The following is a 13725-nucleotide window of genomic DNA, read 5'->3' as shown; positions in this document are numbered from 1 at the left end:
GCTTCTACTCCGATTTCGTTATCACCTTCAACCGATTAACACCCCTCCCTCCCTCCCCCTCAATTATTGATTTCAATTTCATTGTTGATTGTTAATTTCCGGTTAATTCTTCTTCATCCCATTCATCGATCTTTACTTACCGTGTGTCAAAATGTTAATCGTTTCGTTGTGCCAGTAGAACAGACTTAGAAGGCAGCCCTTGAATGTTTGTAGTGGACGGTAACCTTTGAGAACGTACGGATTGAATTGCAGATACTGTGGCATGTCCTGCCATTGCAACAGTTCGGCATCGAAGTCGGCGACATTGGAAAAGCCTTTCATCGAGGAGGCGGTGGAGGAGGCAATGGAAGAGGCGCCGGAGGCTGGCGATGATGATGATGATGGTGTTGTTGATGCAGTGGAAGATGACGGCGAAAGTAAGGCGGGTGTTGTGGCTGAGGGTGGTGGTGTAATGGAAGAAGATGTTGTTGTTGTCGAGGCTGAGCCTGATGCTGCTGCTGCTGACGAAGAAGAGGCATTCGAATTAATTGACGATGAGGTAGTTGATGAAGACATTGTTTTGGTTGTTGTTGTTGTTGGTGTTGCCGCTAATGATGGACCAGAAGACATTTCCCTTTTGCAGTCCAGAGCAAAGGAAGTGTTCTCAAGTGGAAGCATTTGATTTTTTATTAATTGTTGCGGTTGCACTTGCAGTTGTGGTTGTGGTTCCCTAAATGTTGTCCCACCCTCAGCCTCCATTCGTTTGGTATTGACCGACGCAGCCGCTGCTGCCGGCGCTTGAGCAATTGGTGCACTATTGTTGTCGTCCATCTGTGGAGGCTCCTTTAATACAACATTACCGTTACGCCTTAAAATCGGTGTAGCAATCACAGACGATGTCGTTGATGTGGAATTCGATGTGGTCTTCGATGATGACGATGACGAGCCGGGCGATGGCGGCGGTGATGGTGGTGGTGGTTGCAGTTGCATTGCTGATGAGGTATTCATTTGAAACTTCTCTCCCAAAGACGATTCTTTCGAACTGATTTTGTCCGTCTTGGAAGGCGATGGCTGTGGCGAAACAGACCTGTTCATCATCGACAACGACTTGCAATCGGTGCCCAAATAATCATTTGCATCTATAAGATGTGTTAGGCCATTTCTGGGTACTTTGGATACTTGGTCATGGCTGGTATGGGCATTGCTGTTAGCCGTTGTAATGCGATGCCGTAGCACAGCCATGGGTACTTCGTGAGCATGATGATCGGTGGTGATGTTGTTTGTGGTGGCCGTGGTGGGGGTGATGCTGGTGCTGGCGTGACACTTGTTGCCATTGGCGGTCGCCTGGACCAGCATATGCTGTGTCATCGTCTCTCCGCCATTTCCCGTTTCCGTTTCAATGGTGGTGGTGATGGTGGTAGTGGTGCTATTGCTGATGCTGCTGCTGCCATTGCAATCGACAGCAGTTTGCATTTTCTATTTCGTCCTTTGATGTGTTCGGGTGCCGTTAATAGTTTCCAAACAAGGCAAGCAAATGTTGTTTGTCCGCTTTGAATTTGTGTTGTGTTGTTCGTCGTCCTTCTCCGTATGGTTCTGATTGAAATTGCTTTGATGGTATTTTGGTATTTGCTTGGGGGGGGGGCGACGGGTTGGTGGTGGGAATGGGATAATGGAGAATTCCGAAAGCGTTTGAAGGATTAATAAATTTTTCAATTCTTTACAAGTTAGCAAGCGGATGTTCTGTAAAAGAAAGAGAGAGAAAATCAGAAAAGGAAATTGGGAATAAATTCAATATTTTTTTCGAAAATTGCTAATGAATACTATTTATTTAAGGCACAATCGAGGATGGTTTAAAAATAATTTTTCAAATCTTAATTTCAGTGAATTTTTTGAAAATATTTTTTTAAGACTCACAAGAGCTTCAATCGCTCAACAAGAGATTTACCAAACTGTATTTTTTAATCATAGTCTTCGGGACACAGCGGATCCAAAACTTAACAGAAAAACGTTGTTTTCTTTAATATTTTTCTCAATTTTGCAATACCCGAATAGAGATAAAACCCTGCTTTTTTCCCCATATACCCCATACGGCTACAGAGGGAAAATATAATTTGATACGAACAAAACATGCCTCTTTGAATTAAGACCCTGGCTCTCTTTAGATTAAAATCGATTCAGGACATTTAGAGGCGATCAAGGGGTGTCCGTCTGTCTGTATGGCTATCTGGCTGGTACGCATGATAACCCTCGAGGGGGGTTTTCGATTAGGTCCCAACTTGGAACATAATATTGTCGTCAAACTTCGGTCCACTCCTTTTGTTATCTCCAATTTCGGAGAATATAATTTACCGCATAGAACAAGATAGGATCATCCAATTTTGTTCAGATTGTGGAATACTTAATATTTTTGTCACTTCTGAGTAAAATCGGCCTACTCTTTCTGGTACCACCCCCACAAAGGATCAACATTTTGAATAACTAGAACTCTTATAAAATAAGAAACTCGGACTCAAAGTTTTCACATATCAATATTTCAACTAACACAAGATCTAGTATGAATAATTGATAGAACGAAAGATCCTTCTGGCAGCATCCCCACAACGCGTTAATATTTTGAATAACGGATGAAGCTTAGACAAGGCGAAATGACAATCTGATTCCTTTGAAATCATAAAACGCTTTGTGACACAAGACCTGGTGTATAAATGGGATATAAAGGTCCACGCCTTTTGGTACCTTCCCCACAAAAGGTCTAAAATAACAAACGCTCATAAAATGTAAAATAAACCTCCGATTCTGTTCAAATTTCACATATGACAATATTTTTGCTAACACAAGATCTGGAAACTCTCCCACAAACGTTAATAATTGTCTATAGTTATACCTCTCGTAATACCCTCCAGCATAGTATGGAGGGTATATTAAGTTTGTCATTCCGTTAACACCTCGAAACATACATTTTAGAACCCACAAAGTATATATATTCTTGATCAGCATAAAATTCTATCCCGTCTATCCGTCTGTGGAAATCACTCTAGCTTCCGAACGAAATGAGGTAGGTTGATAAAATGTTGTGTCTGCAGGACTTTTGGTATTGAAAATGGGTCATGTAGGTCCACGTTTTGGTATAGCCCCCATATAATGGTACCTCCCTTATTTCGACATTTAAGTGATTTAAGCGACATTATTTACCGGAAATGTTTCAAATTTGGTATTTGCAGTTCGTAATGGATAGTACAGCCTAAAACAAAACATTCTCTGTGCAGGTCCACGTTTAGGTATAGCCCCCATTTAATGGTACCTCCCTATATTCGGTATTGTGATGATTTTATTTTAGATTCACCGATTTTTTCAAGTTTCGCATTTGAATATTGTAATGGCTTCTGACAAAAAAGTCTATGAGGGTCCACGACGTCGCATAAACCCTAATGTAACGGCTACAATCGGTATTTTTAAGATTTTAACAGAATTTTTAACGGATTTTATTTATTTTTTTTTTTTAATTGCCAAATTCGTTCCATATGGTGGAGGGTATTCGAAGTTCGGCCCGGCCAAACTTACAGATTTTTTACTTTTTTTTAAACAATTTTTCAAAACCTAAACCGAACTTCGATCGTTGATTTTTTGAAAATATTTCTCAGGTTAATCCAAATGTTGATTATACCCTACACCACAAGGTGGTCAGGGTATTATGTCTTTGTGCATTTGTTTGTAACAGGCAAAAGGAAACGAGATAGACCCATAGTTCCTTTTGATGATCTGCATAGAATCACATTCTGAGTCGATTTATGCATGTCCGTCCGTCTGTCCATGTATTTTTGTAAACAAAGTACAGTTCGCATTTATTGTCCTATCCAGATGAAATTTTGCACAAATCATTTGTTTGGCCCATGGACGAACCCTATTGAAATTGGAGATAATCGATCAAAATTTAGATATAGCTCCCATATATATCTTCGCCCGATTTGTCTTTCATTGTGCACCAAACGTGTAATATCAGTCCGAATAGTATGGATTTTTGCACGTACGATCAGATTGGACCTGAAAATAAGTATGCTAAATTTGATCAAAATCGGTTCAGATATAGTCATAGCTCCCATATATATTGTTCATCCGATTTGTTATTTTTGTCCTCCGCAGCCGTAATATGCACTCTGTAACAACAATATTTGGGGAAATATATGAAATACAGCCCAGAAATACATTTGCTAAATCTTATCGAGATTGGTTCAGATTTGGATATAGCTCCCATATATAACTTCGGCCGATTAACCTTTGATTGTGCACCAAACGTCTAATATTTGCCCAAATTGGATGAAATTTGGCACTTACAACCGAATTGAGTCTAGAAGCTAGCATTTCGAATTTTGTGAAGATCGGTTCAGATATAGCTATAGCTCCCATATATACTGTTCATCCGATTTGTCATATTTGTTACCCACAGCTGTAATATGCACTCCGTAACGACGATTTTCAGGGAAATATATCAAATACAGCTCAGAAATATCTTTGCCAAATTTTATAGAGATCGGTTCCGATTTGGATATGGCTCCCATATATATATTTATCCGATTTCAAATTAATTGTGCACCAAATGGGTAATACAAGTCCGAATTTAAAAGATATAAATGCTTCGGCATATGTAGTCCTTTGAACTTTAAAATTATATAATTATAATCATAGCGTGTATGATTGAATTCTCCCATAAGAACTTTTAATTTTTATGCGCAGCTCTACAAAATTAGCAAAGTGGTGTAGGGTATCATAAAGTCGGCCCCACCCGACTTTAAGACTTTCTTTACTGGTTTTTTATTTGGATTTGGGCCTGCACAAACCTGGCATTGGCTGTATTATCCATTACGAACTTCAAATAAAAATTTTGAAATAATTCCGGCGAATAATGTCGCTAAAATCATCACGGGCTATTTTCTGTCAAATTTGAAACATTTCCGGTGAATAATGTAGCTTAAATCACCGATACCGATTCGAGGATAGCGTTCTAGTTGGGACACCCTTTATTTGTTTAATAATGAAGAATATCATTGTAGTCCCAGAAGAGACTCAATCCGGAATATTTTAAATATGTTCGATTCGCATTCCCTCTTAAAAATATTCCCTTTAAGTTCATAGAATTACATCAATCATGTTGTTATTTTTAGTGTTATTGTCATTAAAGCATCACTTAACTGCTTTCCATTAAGCCTCAAAACATTTTATAGCTACTACAACACAATTAGAGGGATTACAAAGAGTGTAGGCCTTTCAGACAAACAAAAACACACAGCCACACAATTTCATTCTGTTCTCGTTTTTCTTTAAGTTTTGTTGAAAATTTTACAACAATTCGTTTTTCTCTTCTTCTTTGAGAATTTTATTAAATTGAAATAAAAAAATCGAGTATATTACCGTGCCTACAGCAGCAAGGGGCATAGCGACAAGATTTGGTGGGAGGGGGGTAAATAAACAAGCTTCAAACCTGAGCAGACATAAAGATTTTATTATGAATAATAAAGTAAATAAATAAAATATTTCGTTTTAACCTATAAAACATAATAAAAATATAAACCCCTTGCCACACACCCCTCTTCCACAGTTATGACCAAACAATTGCAACGACAGCAATTGTGACAGCGCAGCACGAAAAAAATTACCCATAATTTCTTTTCGTTTCGTTCGTTCGTTCATTTTCGAGTCCTTCACAGCTGTTTCCTGTGCTGGCTTCGCATAAATACCGACTGACTGACACAAGAAACGGCCAGCAAAGATACCATAGCCGACCCCCACTCTCTCTCTCTCTCTCTCTCTTTTACACAGCGGGAGGACAATTTAATGACAAGGTTCTTTATGTCTTCCGACAGATATAAATGTTGTAAATTTGTTCCCTTTAAATGTCGCCAGGACATGCTAATGTCATTTGCTTGTTTTTTTTTTTCTTTCTCTAGAATTTTTTTAGACTTTCAAGTGTCTCGGCCCAACTTGAGTGAGTAATTTTGGAAAATTTTATGACCAATGAAAAAAGAACATTCGAATACATTTCAAATGTTTTGGCCATTAGACAAAAATTAACGATGATAGATAAAACTTCGTAATTGGTATTGGTTTGGTACCAAGAGTCTCTTAATTGGAAATTAATAGCTCTGTGAAACGAAACACCTTAAAAAAAAACAGAAAAAATTGAGCACATTATAAAAGGCTTTTTGAAAGTTCACATCGAAAATCAGTAGGAAAAGTCAACTTTCCGTATTTAGTAGTAGAGCTCAAATAAAAATAGGTAATATTCAGAGTTTATGTGAAGTATATCATACCAACTACGACCCAAATAACATTGCTGTATAGGGCATGATATGATATACCGGACAGAGTTTGAATTGATAAAGTTCGGTTGAATATGAAACAAGTTAAAGAGCAGTAAGTTCGGCCGGGCCGAACTTTGAATACCCTCCACCATTTGGAATGAATTTGAAAATTTTCAAAAAAATAAAATCCTAAAAAAATTCTGTTAAAATTTTAAAAATACCGACTATAGCCGTTATATTGGGGTCTATACGACGTGGACATACATAGGCATTGTTTGCCATTAGCCATTACCATATTCAAATTCGAAACTTGAAATAAACGGTGAATAATGTGGCAAAAATCATCAAAATATCGTATATAGGGAGGAACCATTATATCGGAGGTGTGCGAAGACCTGGACCATTACTAACGTCAAATACGATATCTCAAACAATTTCAGTGGGTATTGTACCTGAACTCGTCAAAATACCGAATATAGTGAGGTACTGATATATGTGGCCTATACGAAGTCCTGGACCTGTATAGACATTTCTCTGTCACAGACTGTAGTTCCCATTACGAACTCTAAATACGTAATTTGAAACAATTCCGGCGAATAATGGCGTTAAAATCATCAAAATACCGAATTTTGGGAGGTACCATTATATGGGAGCTATACGAAGACGTGGACCTGCACAGACAATTTTCTGTCATAGGCTGAAGTATTCATTACGAATGTCAAACACCAAATTTGAAACAATTTCGGTGAATAATGTCGCTAAAATCATCAAAATACCGAATATAGGGAGATACCGTTATATGGGGGCTACACGAAGACGTAGACCTGCACAGACAATATTCTGTCATAGGCTGTAGTATTCATTACGAACTTCAAATGCCAAATTTGAAACAATTTCGGTGAATAATGTCGCCAAAATCATCAAAATACCGAATATAGGGAGATACCGTTATATGGGGGCTACACGAAGACGTAGACCTGCACAGACAATATTCTGTCATAGGCTGTAGTATTCATAACGAACTTCAAATGCCAAATTTGAAACAATTCCGGTAAACAATGTTGCTAAAATCATCAAAATACAGAATATCGGGAGGTACCGTTATATGGGGGCTATATGATAACGTGAACCTACATCGCCCATTTACGAACTTAACCTGCCTACTGGAAAAATAAACAGGTGTGCAAAATTTTAGCCTTCTATCTCAATTCGTTCGAAAGATAGCGTGATTACAACAGACAGACAGAGAGACGGACAGACAGACAGACGGATATGGCTACATCGACTTAGAATTTTACGCTGATCAAGAATATATATATATATATATATATATATATATATATATATATATATATATATATATATATATATATATATATATATATATATATATATATATACTTTGTTGGGTCTGACATGAGTATTTCGAGGAGTTACAAACGGAATGACAAAGTTAATATACCCTCCATAGTATTCAATTTGGGCTGATATACATACAGGGTGAGATGAAAAAATGTAACCAACTTCAGACTGCTGTCATCTCTAAGTCACTCGTCCGAAAGCTTTTAAAATTATTCAAGTTAGAGCTCATTATATTGTTGCCAAGCGTACAGAAGCATTTTGGTGAGAATTTTCTAGAAAAGAAGTTAGAAGCCAATGTTAAAACACTCCAGCATTTAAATGAATAAATCTTTTGTGTCTCGTACCACTGATCGTTTCTGTGATACTGGTAGCGTAGCCCGACGTCAAGGAAGTGGACGGAAGAAAACAGCAACATCAGTAGAAATGGTTCGAAAGGTAAAGAAGCGACGTGATCGAAACCCGCGTCGCAGTGTCCGACAAATGGCTTGTGAGCTGAACATATCGCAATATTCCATTCGGCAAATATTGAAAAATATTGAGCTCGGGGTAAAGCCATTAAAATTCCAAAAAGTGCAAGAACTAACACCGCACCAGAAAGAAAATAGGCTCAAAAGATCTAATGAGTTGCTTCGCTTGGCCGAGAGTGGTGAACTACCGAATTTGGTTTTCTCCGATGAGAAAACATTCATTGTCCAGCAGTTTGTAAACAAACAAAATGATCGTGTTTACTTGCCAAAGAGGTCAGCTGAACTTAAGCGCCGGCCATGGTGATGGTGTGGGCCGCCATAACAACCGATGGTCGCTCTCCGGTCGTATTAATCGACAGTGGCATCAGAATAAATGTCGAATATTATCGCGAAAATATTCTGGAGGCTGTATCAAAGCCTTAGGCATGCAAACATTATGGCGGCAGACCTTGGACTTTCCTATAGGACTCAGCATTTAGAACCATCGCACTTAGCACGCGCCACCCAAGAATGGTTACAAAATGAGGATCCTCGCTTCATTTCCAGTGCACAATGGCCGCCAACATCTCCGGATATCAATCCGTTGGACTATTGCGTCTGGAGTATTTTGGAAAGCAAGGTTGGCGCTAAAAAATACCAAAGTGTCGATCACCTCAAGCAAGCGCTTTGCCGGGAATGGACCAAAATACCACAGAGCAACATTCGGGCAGCGTTTTAAGGGCATTGGCATTTCATTGCCCGTTTTAAGGGCATAATTCATGCCAAAGGTGACCAGTTCGAACAAATCTGAACTTCTTCTAAAATTTGATGCTATTTCCGGCATTTTTTTATCTCACACTGTATATGGAGCTAAAGCTATATCTTAACAAAGCGGGTCAAAACTTTGGATAGTCATGAAGCTCATAAAATGCGAAATAATTTTGATTCTTTTAAAAACTCACACATCCTAATATTTCTACTTAAGTAAGATCTGGTGTGAAGATGGTATATATCGGACACTCCTTCTGGTACATCCTCCACAAAGAGTCAACATTTTGAAAAATTTTAACTCGCACAAAAAATGTGAACTAATAGTCCGATTATTCATATAAGGGTACCAAATTGCATATTTAAAGTTCGTAATGGGTACTACAGCCTATGACAAAAATTTTTGTATGCAAGTCCGCGTTTTCGTATAGCTCACATACAACGGTACCTCCCGATATTCGGTATTTTGATGATTTCAGCAACATTATTCACCGGAATCGTTTCAAATTTCGTATTGGAAGATCTTAATGAGTATGGCAAAACATTTCGTATGCAGGTCCACGTCTTCGTATAGCCCTCATATGACGGACTTTCCGATATTCGATATTTTAATGATTTTAGCGACATTATTCACTGGAACTGTTTCAAATTTCCTATTTAAAGTTCATAATGGGTACTACAGCCTATGAAAAAAATGTTTGTATGCATTTCCACGTCTTCGTATAGCCCCCATATGACCGTACCTCCCGATACTAGGTATTTTTATGATTTGTGCAACATTATTCACCGGAATTGTTTCAAATTTAATATTTGAAGTTCGTAATGTGTACTACGGCCTATGACAAAAAATTTCGTCTTCGTCTAGTCCCCATATAACGGTTTTCATTTAAGTTGTAGGTTTTGAACTTTTTTTTGAAATTTATCAAGTTCCTTCCAAATGGTGGAGGGTATTAAATTTAATATAAATATTAGGGCGAAAAAATGCCAAGTATTTTTTTGAAAGTGGTTTTTAAATAACTCGGTCGGAGGAATTTTAACACCACCAAGGGTAAAATACCGAATATTGGAAGGTATCATTATATGGAGGATATACGAAGATGTGAAACTGTAAAGGTAATTTTCTAACATAGGAAGTAGTACCTTTTATGAAATCCAAATACCAAACCTAAAATAATTCCAGTGAAAATGGAAAACGGAATATCGGGAGGAACTGTTACACGGGGGCTACGAGAATATGCGGGCCCATGTAAATAATTTTCTATCCGTGGAAATAGTAGCAATTGTCAATGTCGCTAAAATCATCAAAATATCGGTTATATGGGAGCTATACGAAAACGTTGACCTGTATAGGCAATTTTCTGTCATACCAAATTTGAAACAATTGAGGTGAAAAGTTCGGCACAAATTATCAAAATACCGAATATCTGGAAGTTCATTTTTATGGGGTGTAAACAAAAATGACAAGGATAATTTACAAATACTGGGAACACAAGGCGCCAATTTACAGCAATTTCAGCTTAAATTTGACTAAAACACCAAAAAACCCTTTTGAATTTGCTGGCATTGTTGTATGGTCGCGATACGGAAAAAATCGGATCTATGATAAATTTTAGTGAAATTTTATCCACCTACTTCATTCCGTTCGGAATCTAGAGTGCTTTTCACAGGCGCACGGATATGGTTGATGGAGAATATATACACTTTCTGGGACCCAAAATAATTATTTCGAGAAGTAACAAACGGAACGAGAACTTTATATATCGCCCATACTATGGTGTAGGGTATAAATATTTTATAAAAAATACTACCGATTTACAAAAAATCTGCATCAGATATCGTAAATCGTGTTAGCATTTTTCATGCATATCGTAAATGTAAAATTTCCATTATTAAATTAACAAAATTCCAATGAAATGTCTTCCTGGCCCGACATTCAACAGCCTGTGCATGGAAGGGACCGCAACCTTGGCCAGCGCAAAAGGGCAATTTGCAGTTTTATTTCGATGATGGCATTCGTTTAAACCCCATTTCCGGAAGCGTTATTCGAAAATTTGCTTACAGCGGAAATTTGCATAAAACAAACATTGGACCCAATGATGTTGAGCGTGTTTCTGTTTTGCCCTGCAACCGCGAGCAGGAGGGGCTGCCAAGCTGGCTACCATGTAAAAAAAGGTGTAAAGCGGAATTCAGTGTTACTTGTAAGACCTTTATTTATTCATCCCCACACAGTATTACAGCTGGCAGTTGTAAAGACAAGAGACACATATACATACGTCCATACATATTCCAGCAATTCTCAATAAATGTAACACACACTGTTGGCTGGAACTGTTGCCATGGTTTGCCTACAAAAGATGCCAACATCTACCGGATGCTCTGTACATTTTCTTCGTGGAATGTACAAAAAAAAAAAAAAAAAAGAAATAACAGAATAAACACAACAACATTGTCATCGTTCTGAAAATACTTTTGTTGACAATATTAAGTATGTCTGTGCGTGTGTGCGGGCGTTTTTCTTTTCAGTTTTTTATTCAGTTCTCTACGTCCTTAAGAACATTTATAGCATTTATTTGTTAAGCATAATCACAACAAGTAAGCCGAAACAGCAACCACATCTGAATGCCCGACAACAGCAGCAGCCGGGGCACCAGCATCGAAGAGGCATTCTTTTAAACTAAATTTATCCAAGGATTTCAAATAAACTACTTGAGTGCTTGAAATGCGTTATCTGTTCAAATATTGTTCTTTGTTGCTGTTGTTTTTGCTGCTGCTTTTTTTGTCATTCCTTCTCAAGGACATGACCCTTTTGTTGTAAAAATTTATTCTACGCTCAAAGTTAACACCACATCCAGCAGGGGGCTGGCTAATGCCAGATGTTTGGGAAAGAGCTTAAGACATGCTGGATTTCAAGCTTTTGGTATCAAAAAATTAAAAACCAAAATATAGGCTATCGAATGTAATGTTATTTTACTAATTAATAAAGTAATAGTTAACAAATATGAACACTTGAAACTGAAGACCAGTAAGGAAAACTCAAAAGTCGGGCGGGACCGACTATATGATAACCTACACCTCTATGCATATGTAATAGAGCTCCCGCAACAAAATAATTTTTTTCAAGAAGATCATACGACGTATCAACATTTGATTTTAGATCAATTATAGGATTATATAAGAAATATAAATCGGAGCCGAGTTGCAAAAACTAGAAATGTACGTCCCAAAATTCACTCCATTTCAGATGATGTTAGCAATTATTTGCACAATAAACCTGAAATCGGATTAAGGATATATATGGGAGCTATATCCAAATCTTAGCCGATATCAATAAAATTTGGCAAAGTTATTTTCGAGCTTTATGATGTACTTGCTTCCAGACTGAATTCGGTCGGATGTATCAAAATTCAGGACTTTTGGACATATATTGGCCATTTGGTGCACAACTAACACGAAATAGGTTGAAGATATATATGGGACATGTTTCCAAATCTGAACCGATCTTGATCAAATTTGGCAGATGTATTTTCGAGCTCTATAAGACATGTGGTACCAAATATCATTGTTGTAGGTATTTCCGAGCTTTATAAGACATGTAGTACCAAATATCATTATATTAAACATATATATGCGAGCTATAGCTATACCAAAATTCAGAACCTTTTGACAGATATTGGCCATTTGGTGCACAATTAACCCGAAATCGTTTGAAGATATATATGGGACCTATATCCAAATCTGAAACGATCTTGATAAAATTTGGCAGAGGTATTTCTGAGCTCTATAAGATATCTGGTACCAAATATCATTGTTTTTGAATGCATTTTACGAATGTGAGGGGCTTAAACACCAAATCAGATGAAATGGGAGCTATAGCTATATCTGAACCGATTTTCTCCGAATTTAATGTACTTGCTTCCAGTCTTAATTCGGTCGTATATGCCAAAATTCAAGTCATTTGGACTGATATTGCCCATTTGGTGCACAATTAAAACGAAATCGTTTGAGGATAAAAAACCTGCAACCAACTTCAGACGGCCGTCATTGCTAATTCACTCGCCCGACAGCTGTTAAAATTATTCCAGTGATAGCTCATTATATTGTTTACAAGCGTACAAAAGCATTTTGGTGAGAATTTTCCAGAAAAAAGGTATTAGTGATGAAATTCAAGCTTGATTTTGTGATTGTTAGGGCACCCCAGCATTTAGATGTCAATAAATCTTTTGTGTCACGAACCATCGCCCGTTACCGTGATACTGGTAGCGTACCCCGACGTCAAGGATGAGGACGGAAGAAAACATCAACATCAGCAGAAATGGTTCGAAAATTAAAGAAGCGACTTCATCGAAACCCGCGTCGCATCGGCCGAAAATGGCTCGTGAGCTGAACATATTGCAATATTCCATTCGGCAAATATTGAAAAATGAGTTCGGGGTAAAGCCATTGAAATTCCAAAAAAGTGCAAGAGCTTACACCGCAACAGAAAGAAAATAGACTCAAAAGATCTAAAGAGTTGCTTCGCATGGCCGAAAGTGGTGAACTGCTGAATTTGGTTTTATCCAATTTGAAAACATTCGTTGTCCAGCAGTTTGTAAACAAACAAAATGATCGTGTTTACTTGCCAAAGTGGTCAGCTGAAAATGTGCACCTTCGGTTGGCCACCAGAACTCAAGCGCCGGCCATGGTGATGGTGTGGGCCGCCATAACAGCCGATGGTCGCTCTCCGCTCGTATTAATCGACCGTGGCATCAGAATAAATGCGGAATATTATCGCACCACCCAAGAATGGTTACAAAATGAGTTTTCACGCATCATTTCCAGCGCACAATGGCCAATGTCTGGAGTATTTTGGAAAGCAAGGTTAGCACTAAAAAGTA

The 13725-nt window shown here is 37.9% G+C and overlaps 1 protein-coding gene across 1 annotated transcript in view; it reads right to left on the bottom strand.

Moving 5' to 3' along the window:
• LOC101900656 (mucin-5AC) overlaps window positions 1–13725 on the bottom strand; it is a 275856-nt gene that overhangs the window by 139675 nt on the left and 122456 nt on the right. The window contains exon 4 of the mRNA XM_059121734.1: window positions 141–1719. Coding sequence (XP_058977717.1) covers window positions 141–1452 — 1312 coding nt within the window. The 5' untranslated portion in view covers window positions 1453–1719. The remainder of the gene's footprint in view (window positions 1–140; window positions 1720–13725) is intronic.

The sequence above is a fragment of the Musca domestica genome, unplaced genomic scaffold (assembly GCF_030504385.1).
Source record: "Musca domestica strain aabys unplaced genomic scaffold, Musca_domestica.polishedcontigs.V.1.1 1, whole genome shotgun sequence".
NCBI lineage: Eukaryota > Metazoa > Arthropoda > Insecta > Diptera > Muscidae > Musca > Musca domestica.
The sequence above is the reverse complement of the archived record's forward strand: the minus strand, read 5'-3'. Positions and strand labels throughout refer to the sequence as shown.